General features: G+C 30.5%; 2 protein-coding genes across 5 annotated transcripts in view; both read right to left on the bottom strand.

The window, feature by feature from the left end:
- Positions 1-11356: 11356 nt before the first annotated feature.
- LOC108324901 (ethylene-responsive transcription factor ERF105) lies at positions 11357-12887 on the bottom strand. The gene has a single exon (XM_017557843.2). The coding sequence runs from the start codon at positions 12415-12417 to the stop codon at positions 11641-11643; it is 777 nt and encodes a 258-aa protein (XP_017413332.1). The 5' UTR covers positions 12418-12887; the 3' UTR covers positions 11357-11640.
- Positions 12888-14457: 1570 nt separating this feature from the next.
- The window catches only part of LOC108325868 (polycomb group protein EMBRYONIC FLOWER 2), a 41462-nt gene continuing 40769 nt past the window's right edge, over positions 14458-15150 (bottom strand). For all 4 annotated transcript variants that reach the window (XM_017558974.2, XM_017558976.2, XM_017558977.2 and 1 more), the window contains 2 exons: positions 14972-15061; positions 14458-14846 (listed from right to left, as the gene is read on the bottom strand). In XM_017558974.2, the coding sequence (XP_017414463.1) occupies positions 14726-14846; positions 14972-15061 (211 nt within the window). In that variant the 3' untranslated portion in view covers positions 14458-14725. The remainder of the gene's footprint in view (positions 14847-14971; positions 15062-15150) is intronic.

The following is a 15150-nucleotide window of genomic DNA, read 5'->3' as shown; positions in this document are numbered from 1 at the left end:
TCATCTCTCCTACGTCAAATGGAAGTGCTAGGAGACACGCTTTCCACCAATAAAGATGTAATGCCATGCAGTTCGGAAACAAACCTTCCAACAACCCCACAAAGGGCGATAATGGAGTTGGAATGTATGGAGATGCAGCGCCTGCCGTCATGAGAAAAGGAGGGGTGTTTTTTTATTATTATAGGGTTTAGATTAAGTCTTTTATTATTTTTAATCAAGGGTAATTTGGTCATTTTAATATGGATATGGGGTGAAGGAAGAACTTATGGGGTGCAGGAAGACGAACTTGTATATGGTCCGTCCACTCTCTCATTTGGATTGACTAGAAGTAGGAAAACAAAACAAAGGGTGTTTCATCATGCAACTCCAAAAATTTTCTGAAATACATGTAATGTCATCCATTAGGACATGATTTATTTTTAATAAAAGCAAAAAAATTCTTTGACCAGGATTCTCAATCTCCAATAAAATATTTTTATTTTATAATTTTAAGATATATAGTTTTTTTTAATAAAATATTAGGATTTTATAAATATATAAATATTTGAATTAACTAAACTCATTATGAATTAAATAATTTTGTTTGTAAATATTTAATATTTATTTTAAATTATTTTAATGAATTAATAATCCTTAACACTACCTACAAAAATATTTTAAATTTTTCATATCATTTTTAAATAAATTTATTTTTTTCATGAATTAAATTAATTCATACAAATTACCTAATTAAACATTTAGAAATAATATAATAAAACATTTTAAAATAATCTAATAAAAATTTACAAATAATATAATTAAAAAAAATTATCATATAAAAAATGTGAAAAAAGAAAAAACATCGAATCTCAAAATCTGATTCAGAAAGAATCGGATTTTTTGAAATCCGATCTTTTTTTCGAATTTTCACGATATAATGTTTTTTATTATATATGTTTTCATTTATGAACATTAAATATGCGTTTTATTAATTATAATTGTCATTAAAAAATTTTAATTTTTAAGTAGAAATCAAAATAATATAGAACTTTAATATATGATAATAAGGTTATAAAAAAATAAATAGTAATAATAATCAATAATATAGTTATTATTATAATGTTTACAAAACCTTATTAATTAGAGAGCAAATCTAGAATTTGAAGGTACAAAGTAAAACTCTTAGAAAGTGTAGAATGAAATTAGAAGACAAAATAGGGTTGATTGGATTAATAGTAAGATATTAGAATCGGGAAAATGAAAATTTTGTAATAGGTTTAATTGATGTGACAGAAAATAAATAATTAGATAATATAGTGAATTATTAAAATGCCCTTGGTTGAATTTTAATAAAATTTAATATAAATTAAAATTGAAAATTGAATAATTATGAAAGAAATAATTTACAAAATTAAAAATAATATTAAAAATATAAGTTTCCAAATTCAATATATATTCAATTAATAAAAATTGTGTTATTATAACAAAATGTTATATATATATATATATATATATATATATATATTACAAAATATTATAACAATTTATACTCAATGTTTTCTCAAAAAATACAAAACCCTAAACCCGAAAAACATAAACTAATAACAAAACATTAATATTCTTATTCATATCATTGACTGGTAGTTTAAAAAATGAACTGGACTAATATATTTAATGAACAACATCGTCACATATTCATTAGACATATTAGACTAGAAATTGCAACACGTGTATAATAAGACTCGTAAGTTTGGGTATCAAATATCAAAAGCTCAGCTAACTTACAAATCTTTCCATATCAGATGGAATATGAAAAAAAAAGGTGATTATTGATTGGTTTTCCAAAAAAATCATTTGAAAGATTTAATAATAATGAAAACTACTTAAAATATTAAAATAACTTCTAATTTAAAACTTTTAAATAATAAATTTATGATTTTTCATATATTATTTAATTTTTTATTTTTATTTAATGTGAGATTTAATTCATATGTGCTTTTATAATAATGTTTTTTTTAAGTATACTTCCTTTCAAATTAATGCATTATCTTTCTTTCAAATTAATGCATTGTTTTTATTTAAAACATTTCAAATCACAAATATTCCTTAATTATAAGGAAAACTTGATAAATTATTGACCTTAATATTATTAATAAATTTTTCGAAATAATTCACTCAGAAGATTCAAAAATAATAAAACCTAAACAAAATTATAAACAGAAATTAATAATAAATATCTCTAATCCAAAACCTTAAAACAATTTTTTTTTTCATTTTAATTAATATAACATTTAGATTCACACAATTTACAACCAAACATACCTCCAACAGTTTTATTTGCAAATTAACAATAATAAGAAGAAACAAAGTCTAGTCTTTTATTTATTTAGCTAGAAAAATAGACACTAACGTAGCATAATAGTAATAAACAAATTAATAAGGATGATGTGTCATAACCCAAGTAAACGAACCAGAAAAGACATGACAGGTTTTGCCCAGGTTGAATGGCTGATGCTGAAACTTTTGGAGATGTTGTTTATAGTCTTTGAATACGTTTATACAAGAAAAAATTAATAAAATGTTTAAAGAATAATTCTTATGTATTATTTCAAAGAGTAGAGTATCATATTTATATACATTCAAGATTTTATAATTCTTTATCTATTAAAAGAATGATAGCTGCACAAATATGCACAAATTATAATAATATCTAAATTATAACTAAAATAATATTTGATTACCTAATATCCTTTAATAAAATATTTGGCATATCTTAACACCCCCACTCAAGTTGGTGCATGGATATCACACATTCTCAACTTGAATAGAGACTCATTAAACAATCTTCTTGACACTTCTTTGGTGAGAACATCAGCCAACTGCAATTCTGATTTTACAAAAGGAAATGAAATTATTCCAGCTTCAAGCTTCTCTTTGATGAAATGTCTATCAATCCCCACATGTTTTGTTCTATCATGTTGCACATGATTGTGAGCAATTGTTATAGCCGAAGTATTGTTACAGTACAAACTCATAACTTCATTTTGTTTAAAGCCAAAATCTGATAGCACATTTTTAATCCACAAAAGTTCACATACACCTAGTGTCATGCCTCTGAATTCTGCTTCAGCACTAGATCTTGCTACTAGAGGTTATTTTTTACTCCTCCAAGTTACAAGATTCCCTCCTACAAAAGTAAAGTATCCAGAGGTAGATCTTCTATCATCTTTTGAACCTGCCCAATCTACATCAATGTACCCTTCTACCTTTAAGTTTACATGATTTGAGAACAAAATTCCTTTTCCAAGAGCAGACTTCAAATATCTCAAAATCCTTTCAATAGCATCCATATGAAGCTTCCGTGGGTCATGCATAAATTAACTAACAACATTCACTACATAGGTGATATTTGGACGTGTATGGCACAAATAAATTAATTTTCCTACCAGCCTTTGGTATCTTCCTCTGTCTATGCTTGCTGAATTTGAGCATTGAAAGAGTTTATGATTTTGTTCAATTGGTGTATCAGCTGGTTTACTCCCAAGCAACCCAGTTTTCGATAGTAAATCAATAATATATTCTCTTTGGCATAGATTTAGCTACTTCAATACCCAAAAAATATTTGAGGTTTCCAAGTTGTTTCATCTCAAATTCAGATGCAAGGTATTGTTGTAAACTAGAAATCTCATCTTGGTCATTTCCTATAACAATCATGTTATCTACATATATAATCAAAGCTGTAATTTTTCCTTTTCCTCTCTTAAAAAATAAGGTGTGATCAGAGTTACTTGCTCTATAGCCAAAAGCCTTCATAGACTTGGTAAACCTTCCAAACCATGCTCTTCAGGATTGTTTTAATCCATATAGAGCCTTCTTTAATTTGCAAACCTTCATTCCAATTGAATCAGTCATGCCTGGAAGAGAATCCATATAAATTTCTTCTGAAATTTCTCCGTGTAGGAAAGCATTTTTCACATCAAATTGTAGAAGAAGCCAATCTTGATTTGCAGCTAGCGACAAAAGTATTCTCACAGTATTGAGCTTGGCTACCGGTGCGAACGTCTCTTGGTAATCTACACCATAAGACTAAGTGTAACCTTTAGCCACAAGTCGTGCTTTATACCTCTCAATAGTTTCATCAGCTTTATGCTTAATTGTAAAGACCCACTTGCAGTCCAAATTTTTCTTCCCTCTCAGTAAGGACACAAGATCCCAAGTGTTGTTTTTTTCCAAAGTTGTCATCTCCTCAATCATTGCTTCGGTCCATCTAGGATCTGCCAAAGCTTCCTGTATATTACTAGGAATAGAAATTGAAGATAATTGAGATACAAATGATGCATATGACTAAGATAACCTGTGAGATGACACATATTTACTAATGGGATATTTAACTTTGGCTTGGAGGTCTGGTTCATATTTAACTGGAGGTTGACCACGGTTAGAACGAGGTGGAAGAATATATTGAACAGTAGTAGACTCAGTGTTTGGTGTGCTGGTGGTCTCACGTAGACAAGAATCAATTCCATATCTAAATTAGTATTATTAGATATAGGATCAGAAGGTACCTCTGAAGAGTCAAGCTGAACCTGTGGAGAAGATTGAGCCAATTGGTTATGACCAGAAGACACTGTATTATCCAGAAAAGAAGGGTCCATATTTAGGATTGGCTCACTTCCTGCAAAATGATCCTCATACGATAATTTATCTTCACAATCAAACATACCAACATCATGATTATGCACTTCACTTTCATTGCCTCCCTGAAGTGGAGAATCAACATAAAAAAATTCATGCTCATTAAATGTCACATCCATAGAAATATAAAATTTCTTTGATGGTGGATGGTAAGCACGATAGCCTTTTTGAGTTGATCCATACCCAACAAAAACACATTTGATCTCTCGTTTTTCAAGCTTTGTACGTTGATGTGGGTGTAAGTGAACATATATAACACATCCAAAATATGAGGTGGTAAATAAACTATGAGAGGAAGGATACAATGATCAGACAACACATCAAAAGGCCTTCGAAAGTTAAGCACACTAGAAGGGGTTCAATTAATTAAATAAATGGCAGAGCTCACAGCCTCACCCCATAAATGAGATGCGACATTACCATCTATCAAAAGTGATTTTTTCACCTCTAATATATGTTTATTTTCTCTCTCAACCACTCCATTTTGTTGTGTTGAATAAGGACATGTAGTTTGATGCAAGATGCCTTTAGAGTTCATGAACTCTATTAATTCAATCTTAAAATATTCTCCTCCATTGTCTGATTGAATGACCTTAATAGATGTGTTAAATTGTTTAACAATCAGATGATAGAAGGAACGAACCACATCACACACATCATCACTTTTATATTTAAGCAAATATACCCAGGTTACCCGAGTACAATCATCAACAAAACTGATAAATCATTTTTTTCCCATTATGTGTAGATTGCAGGGCAGGGCCCAAAACATCTGTGTGAATTAATGAAAAAGGAAAATCAGTTTTGTTATTGCTTAAAGGAAACATAACATGATGATTTTTTGCCAAAACACAAGTTTCACAAAAAAAATCAAAAATATTGCATTTATGAAATAGTGATGGAAATAATTTTTTTAAATAACCAAAAGAGGGATGTCTTAACCGTCTATGCCACAACCAAATTTCTTTTTTGTTTTTATCTTGTATGTGATCATTCGTAAGACAAGCCAACCCTCTTTTATGCTTTGATTGTGAGACATTTTCAAGATAATACAGTCCTTCACTCTCTCTACCACTAGCAATCTTCTCCTTGGAATGGATGTTCTGAAAAAAGACAATGGATTGGGTAAAACAAGGCAACACAAGAATGTGATTTGGTTAACTTGCTGACGAAGATAAGATTACAATTTAATGTAGGAACAAATAAAACATCAGGAATCAATAAGGAGGGTGAGAGAGGAATATAATACATATACCTTCAATAGGAGATGAGACCCCATTAGCATTAATAATAACAGTTTTAGAACAATTAGAGGAAAAATTAGTAAATATAAGATGATCACAAGTCATATGATCAGTAGCACCCGAATCAATTATCCAATCATTACCCTTAGTAATAACAGAAAGATTAAGGGCAGAGTTAGATAAACCTGACTTGGTCACAAATCTGACAACAATAGAAATATAACTCTTGGAAGCAGCGGAAGCTCCAAAATCATGTTTCTCCGATTGATTGTCATCGGAAGAAGCCTTCAGAAATATTCAATGAAAAAAAGCACTGATTCCTATATTGTTTGGCTCTTGATACCATAATAAAAGGTTTAAAGAATAATTCTAATGTATTATTTCAAAGAGTAGAGTATCATATATATACATATACATTTAAGGATCCTATAATTCTTCATCTATTAAAGGAATGACAGGTGCACAAATTTGCACAAATTATAACTAACATAATATTTGATTGCCCAATATCCTTTAATAAAATATTTGGCATATCTTAACAAAATTTTCAGACAGCTTCGATGAAAATTTGTTTCCTTTTAACATCGAGAAAAAAAAATCAGTTATTGTTTTTGGAAATTTTTTAAATCAAACATGGACTTATATATTGGAGAATAGGCATGTGCCTCAAACATATTTTAAAAAAAAAGTATGTTCTTATAATCTCACAACAAGAAATGTCTTATTTATTGAAGGACTAATACTGAAGGTCTCTTGGGCCGCCGGTAAAGATGAATTACCGAAGGATTTACCGAAGGTCAATGAAGATGGTTATTACGGATGCCCGTCGATAATGGGCAACTAATTTCCCGAAGGTGTTTGGCCATCGGTATAGGCATGGACATATTGAAATCAGGAATTGGGATTTCCCTCTTCCATTTTCCCAAAATCCGTATTCGCGAAAGCAACTTGCCCTTCATTTCTGAGTTCACTGCTCCGCCCTCTCCCCTCTCCCCTTTCCCCCACTGTAATCTCTGTCTCCCTCTCTTGTTCAGAGTTTGAAAGCACCATTGGCAATTTTTCCCACTCGTCTATTACGGCTCCGCCATCGCCATTGGACGTTCTCGAGCTCCTCTCCATTCTCCAAAAGTGTGTGGGGTTGAAGGACGGAGGCATTGACGTAACGATTTCCATTGTGGACGGTGCTTCTCTTAGGGTTTGTTCACGATGGTCCTTTGGCAGCGTGAGGAGGTGTTATCGCTGCGTCAGGGGTGGTGTCGTGACGTGAAGAGGTTGGGGGAAGAAAGTGTTACTGATCTGGGGTTTCGTTTGGTTTGATTTGATTTCAGCGGTTACCTGTTCAAGCTTCTGCTTATCGGCGACTCTTCCGTCGGGAAATCATGCTTGCTTCTCTAATTCGTTGTCGGTCTCTCATCACTTCACCGTATTTCCCCTTCTTTTTCGCTTTCTCTCATCTTTTCATTTCCTTTCCTTGCAGGATGACTCGTATGTGGACAGCTACATAAGTACCATTGGAGTTGATTTCATAATCATCACTTCTCTTCTTTTATTTTCTGACTCTTTGTCTTTGTCTTTCTATTTATGTCCCGACACTTTTTCTTCTCTTTGTCCAGAAAATCAGAACTGTCGACCTACAAGGAAAAACCATCAAGCTCCAGATTGTGAGTTTTCTTTTCTTATGCTCTATTTTTAGATTTTGATGATAACTATTTATCACACCTTTTACTATCTATTATCTATTTTGATTATCTTGTGTTGTACCCACTGTAATGTTACAATTTTGGCCTAATTTCTGTATATGCATGTTACCCAATGTAGGGTATTGAGAATCAACACATAGCACCATCTCTCACATTTATCTTTCTTATCTTCATCCTTGCGCATAAACATTTTTGGTACAGCCCATCATCACCGTTGGTTGTAACCTTGTTCAATCACCCTCTACTCTGTAGTTGCCCCATACCAAGCTTCAATTGTTTTGTTATGTTTTTTCTGTTTAGTTGGTGCATACTGTGGAATCTGTAGTTAAACACTAACATTTTAACTGGGCTTTACTTCATGGTTCCTTTTTTCATTTTAGCTGTCTTTCACTACCTATGAATATGTTTTCCTATATGTAGATTTTCCAACTTACTGTGTAATATAAGCATGCTTTAGTCTAATTTTGAACACAATATAGCAATACTACCACTTTTAAGGACAAAACATAGATGTTGTAGTATAGATGATTTGATGTTGTTCTCCAGTTAAATTTGAAGTTTTCTAGTAACTTGTGCTTTAGAAGTTCATATAAAGGTTGATGCATGTTACTGAGATGAATGTTCTATTTTAATTGAAGAATATAAACAGAAACATTTCTAATATCGCACTTTTCAGTCCCTTAAAATAAGAAAATTTTTGTCTCCAAAAGTGTAATATTTTAATATTATAGTCGAAGAAAAAAGGGCACATGTATTCACCCAAAAATAAATTAGACTGAGATTAATAAGTTGGGTGATTTAAGTGATATTCTTTAATGTATGTTTGAGAATTGAAGTGGCACAAAATAGTTGAGTTTAGGTATTCATCTGATATTTTAGAGACTTATTTTTACTCCTTTATTTTACTTTAGAGCATGTTTGAATAGTATGTTTAGATTAATTCATGTGTCTTGTAACTGTGATGAAATTCACTCTAATAGGAAAGTTGCCAAAAGACATGTTTAATCTAATTTTTTCAATCCTAAAATTGATATTTTTGATATATACGAATTGTATTATTTAGTGTCATTTTAAGGCTTAGTTTGATTTCTCCCGATTCCATTGATCCGATCGTATACCTCGTATGCAAATAGGTAGTTTTCTCCTCCATTTTTTTTAATCAATACAAATAATGCTAAGTCAGTTTATGCTCCAAAACTATACCTTTTTAAGCAACTAGCTTTTTGCAACACTATCGGGGAAGATGATTTTTGAAATTAATGTGATAGCGTTTAACTTCAAAATTTTGACTTGTTATAATCAGACAACTCATTTTGTTTGTTTGGGTTGTTGATGTAGATTTGACCGTGACTGGAAAAAGATTGAAGCATTTCTTGGATCAAAGTTAATTTTCCAGGTAATTATAAATATAAAATTTGTGAAGAGGTCATTGATGGGAGTAGAAAGAGGAATACTACAATAGTTGAAAGGATAATGATGATGTTGATTGGTTTGTGTATTGCAAATTTCCATGAATGTTGTGCTCACAGTTTTACAATGTTTTGATGAACTTTTCATAATTGATCGATGGTGTATATAAGTTATTATGCAGATAAATTATGTGACTGGATTAGTATTATTATGCTCATGCATGACTTTGTGGTATATATTGATTTGAATTATATAATTGAATAAATTTGGATCCGTTGGAGCTGTTTTTTTGTTAATAATTGGTTTTTAAAGTTAAAGATAGGAATTTAATGTGTGTAGTGGTAACCTCTTTAGAGGTGGTTACTTGTAAGAAGTCTCCAAACAGAAAAAACTACTTCATTGTAGTTTAAATTGACTACCTAAGACGTAAAACTAACAACTAAACTAGTAAAACAAAGGTAAAAACTAACCTAAATTCCAAAAACAATCCTATTTGTTGGATCAAGTAGCTTCATCTCAACTATTGGCTACTTGAAACCTAATAGGTGTACGAAATAGGTGAATTTTTTAGTGTTAGCCCACTTCTGGTAATTGATATTGGAGTTTTCAGTATTGTCAAAATAGTCCTAAATAGCCTCCAACTCTTAAGCACCTATAATCCGACTTAAAAACATATACTAAGGCTAGCACTATGGTACAATGACTCAATTTTTATTCCTAAGCTATCCAAACAGAACACTCACCCTATAAACAAATTGTAAATGATAAAAAAATGCTCAAAAGGAAATGTTACCAGTACAAATTGTCCAGCTAAATCTATCTATAACCTATAATTTAAGAACGAAAACTTAGTAAAATGTAAAATATTCAAATCTGTAAAAATCATTTAGAAATAGAGGTCATATTTAAAACTAGAGATATTTCCATTAAGAGTTATACTAACGAATATAATAGTTTATTACTTAATCCTCAAAGAGTTTGAAAAGATGATTTCAATTCCTATCTCTTTTAATAATGTTTCCTCTTCTAGGAAGAATTTAAGTGTGAAGTTAAGAATCTCATTTTTAGTGAAGATGAGTGAAATCATTAGTCCAAAATCTATAAACTAATTGTCTTATAATTGAGTTACATTGTTACAAAATCATAAATACTTACATTGTTACAAAATGATTCTACACCAACATTTAGAATGAATTCGCCTCTTCACTTTTATTAGTACTTGATATATTATCTTCTCCAACAACAAAAAATTTCTTCTTTTTAACTATTTTCTTGCATTTTTCATCTTTAACTTGTTATTTCAAGTTAAGCCATTAGTTAAATTAGATTTTATATGTCTAGACTTGTCACATTCGAAGCACACACATAATATATATATATATATATATATATATATATATATATATATATATATATATATATATATATATATATATACCCTTTTACATTGATAAGAGTTACTATTTTTTCTTATAAATCTTGAAAAATTCTTGACCATGAAATTCAAATTTTCACTCTCCAAATTTAATGTATGCTGAATGTGTGTGTGTACACAACATCCATGTATGTGTGTCACTACTGTTATATATTTTCCATTGTACTGAATATGAACTTATCATGCTTCATAATATATATTAAAAATACTTCCAATGAGTAAGGTGCTAGTGTATGCAAGACATACTTAAAGCAAATCTTATCCAAGTCTTATAAAAGGATTTAAGTAGTACATTATATTATTATTTAGTAGTACAATTTCTAAAAGTTGAATAAAAATAGTTTAATTTAGTTTTTTTTTAATTTATTTTTTATAATTTTGTTTAGGTTAATTAATTATTTGAAAATAAATTAGCGTAAGTTAGGGATTTCTCCCTTTTCTTTTCATTTTCTATTGTAGTTCATTTGAATTGGTATACTTAAACCTGAGAGTAGATGGTGATAGTATTCGCATCAGCCTTAAGCCGATGCTTATTTTATTTTATTTTATTTTTTCATTATAATTCTATGTATAATCTGAATCACATCAGATACAGATACTACAACAAATTAATTAACATCACCAAATTTATTTTGCTCAAATTTTAGCATATTTTCATCGACCCTATTTTTCAACCAAAAAGTTATCATACCAGATTATTATAGATTACTATTAGATTTGCTGGGAGTCTAGCAAGTACTGAAATAAATCTAAAGGTTCATGAGTTCTTTTTTTTTTCTTTAAACTTTAACTTTGTTGAGATAAGTAGACAAATTTATTGAAACGACAGATATGAGGATAAGACAAGATTCAGCAGCAAAAAATTCAAATCCAATAAATAACTTCACCAGCCATTTTCAACTTTCAATAAACGAATAAACAAATTTCAATATTGGTTCTAGTACAGTACAATCTCTTACCAAAGAACATTGAAAAGGGAGAAGATAAGCATGAAATTTTGTTTAACAAATAAAGAAATCTTGCTTCATACTATCCTATATGTACATTAAACAAAGCATCATATATCTTCATCGATCTATCAGCTCAGAGAGGATAATCAGCAGCATCATCTCTCTCTTGAGTACTTTCTTCTTTCATGGCCAACTCCTCATGATTGAAAGATCAAAAGGCCATAACTTCAAACAACCATCAGTGGAGATAATGGAGACAAAGGAGGAACACTAAAGATGGTTCCCATAACATCAGTGTCCCAAAAGCCTTTCCAACATGATGGAGTCAAAGGGCACACCCCTTTGGGAGAGCACTCTTCTTTCTTCACAAGCTTGTTACTTTCCTTCTTCCCTTCACTTTCTTCCTCTCTTTCTCTCTTCAAACCAACCTTGATCGAAACTGATTCTTCTTCAGATTCTCCAACCTCCAAAGGGAAGTTCAATATGGCTTTGCTCCCTCTCATCCTGAAAGCAGCTCTGTCATAAGCCTTAGCAGCTTCTATGGCTGTGTCAAAGGTTCCAAGCCACACCCTCGACCCTTTTCTATTGGGGTCCCGAATTTCTGCAGCAAACTTCCCCCACGGCCTTCTCCTGACCCCTCTGTAGTGCTTATCCTCTCTACTATTGTTGCCATCATCCAAAGAAGAAACTTGATTGCTGCTGTCATACACGGTTGAACCTAATGTTGTTGCTGTTGTTGATGATGTCGTTTCCATGTGGTGTGGCATCACAAGACCTGAAGTTATAGAAGGGATTGTGATGTTTTTCAAAGAGGGTTTGCGGTTGCTTAGATTAGAGGATCTTGGAGGCTTGGAGGAAGATGTGAGTTGAGGCATTTGAGGGGTGGTATGAACTTGAAATTGAAGATCTTGGGGAAGCAAGTAATCAGTGATACAGATATCAGAGTGTGATGAAAGTGAAGAGTTTGGGATGCAAAAGGTGAAATTTTGTTCAACGGTTTGCATGGTATAATTGAAGTGAGGGAAAAGGGAGAAAAGTTGGAAAGGTGGAGAATTGAATTGGTTGAGTGGAAAATGGAGAGTGAGGGTATATAAATGTGAAAAAGGGGTAAGAAAGATTGAAGGAAATGAAGAAGTGGGTTGGTTTCGAAGATGGTGAGAGGAAGCATCGTATTGTTAAAACTATTAATAATTGAGGTTAGAAGAAATGTCACGTCTTACGTTTATTGTCGTTTTTGGAATTTTCAAATGTCAAATTGACTTGTGTTGTGTTTTTGTGTTTTTTGTGGGACCTTGGTTCGAGAGATGACCCTTCGAGGCTACTTCGTGATCGTGGCTATCAAGTAAAAAGGTTTATTTAATTTCAAGTTGATGATTTTGCGTTAAATGTTATGTGTATCTGTGTGCGTGTCAAGTGTTGCTGTTTCCAATGTGCAAAAAAGAAATACAAATACGTCATATCTGATTACGATTGAGAAGATTATAGAATGAATATGTTCAATGTATTCTTTCTATTAAATTCCTGAGTTGCTTAATCGGACAGGAAGAATTGCTGAGTAGAATCATGTTTACGAGACCATTACCTATGCAACCAAGAATTTGCTTATAGTAACAAAATTAAAAACCCTAGAAGTAATTTGCTTATAGTAACAAAATGGATGTTTATTGCTAGTTCCTAAAAGAGGTGGTATCATAATAAAGTAGACTAAAAATCTTAAATCATTTCATTAAAAAATGGGTTAAAAGAATGGTCTGTCAACTCTTTCTTTTTAAATTTTTTTTTTCATATTTTATATTTTTTAAACATCTTATATATATATATATATATATATATATATATATATATATATATATATATATTAAAAGGACATTTAATTATATAAATATTTTGAAATTTTAATTAATTAATTAATATCTCTAATAGAATAAATTAAAATAATTATTATTCTTACCCATTAACTTACTTCACTATAATTAATAATTAAATTTTATTTTATCAATATTAAAAATTTAGGTTATAATATTATTACAATTAATATTTTTTCAATAATATAATACAAAAAAATTAGATTATCTTTTTTATTTTAATTTTTAGTTAAAAAAAACTGACAAGTTCCTTTCTTTTCTTTAGCTTGTAAATTTGATAGATTAGACGAAATAAATTAAAATAGACTATCAGATTAAAAACTTAATCCAACTCAAAAATTTGACAAGTTAACAAGTCACCACAAAGACAAAATAATCATTTTGCACTATTAAGAAACTGTCTCAAAATGTAAAAAGGGAAGGAAGAAGATTATTAAATAAGTTATTTTGTATTTATGGTAAAACAAAATTGTAGTTGTCATTTTTATAAATTTGGATTCAGATCATAGTTGAAAATACTTTATATAAAATATTTAGTTACTAAATCAAATCATGGAGTAATCTTGAAATTGAATATAAATAGATGGAATAACGTTATTTGTCCCGAGTTTTTTAAGAATAGATTGATTTGTCTTTTTTATACGGTTAGAGATTAGTGAGTAAAATTTGGACGAGAAACAAAGATAGTAATGTTGTTTTCTCCACTTGTATTATTTCTTCCTCCACCACCACTTATTTCAAAATACCACTTCACATTTTCTATTTTATAACAAACGTGACTTTCAAACTTTTTTTTATCGTTCAATTCGAAAATATTTCGAAATATACATAGAAAACTATTTAATTCAGCGTAACTACATATTGTACAATCAAAAAGAATATTATTTATTGCATTCCAAATTGTATAAGGAAAGAAACACCTCTAAGTGAAGAATTTCAGGATTGTAGCTTACAAAATTGTAATTTAAACTTGATGATTTTCAAATTTATAAGCTATTTCCAGAATCCATAATATACGCTTAGAATCTTTATAAGGTTTGATAATGGAAGTGTGCTATTAGCTCCATACAAAACTGCAATATTCGAATCCAACAATTGGGAAAATTCTTTATACACCTCCATATTTTCCTATTAATCTTTCTTCATCATAAATTTTAATTAAAATTGACACTTGAAAAATAGGCATGGGTAACAGAGTCTTGCAAACAATTAAATTTAAGGAATAATGATGTCAATGCAGTTAAACTTTTCCGAAGGATGCAAAATTTTATCCCTGTGACGAACATAATAAATAGTACAGCCCACAATAGCAAAATGTAAAATTGAAACCCTTACTATTTGTTTGTACTTTGTGAAGGGGAAAAACCAAAACCAAAACCAAAACCAAAACGTCCTTGCTCTTTGTCATCACTTTCTTCAATTAAGGGTAAAAAAGTGGGTTTTCTTTTTAGCTAATGGGGTCTGAATTCTGCTTATGCTGTTGCTCAAGAATAACATTACAGTCATTCATGGTTCGAGCATCCAGAAGACCGTGATTGTATAGTTTGACCATAAATATTCTCCAACAACTGCAAAAGAAAAAAAAGAATTTTACAAATATAATCAGATTTATGTACATAAATCAATAAAACGTGCAAAACAATGAAGTAACTTTGGAGAGAGCATTTATTTAAAGACAAGAGAAAGTAGTTACCCGGCCAGTGAGCGTGACCGAACAAACTCAGGTGCATGCAATTTCGAGAAAGCCTCACATGCCCATGAAATGTGACCATCTGCAATCACACTGCCACCACAACAAAATAATTGAATCAACGAACTAAAAATGCATATCAGTTTGAGCTCAAAGATATATTCAGTGATGACTTCAGTAAA

This window comes from Vigna angularis, chromosome 3 (genome assembly GCF_016808095.1).
Source record: "Vigna angularis cultivar LongXiaoDou No.4 chromosome 3, ASM1680809v1, whole genome shotgun sequence".
Lineage (NCBI taxonomy): Eukaryota > Viridiplantae > Streptophyta > Magnoliopsida > Fabales > Fabaceae > Vigna > Vigna angularis.
Note: the sequence above shows the minus strand (reverse complement) of the source record. Positions and strands in the feature narration are given on the sequence as shown.

Bases quoted from the DNA above. Each gene is read 5' to 3' on its own strand.
- LOC108324901 (XM_017557843.2), bottom strand. From the start codon at position 12,417: ATGCAAACCGTTGAACAAAATTTCACCTTTTGCATCCCAAACTCTTCA.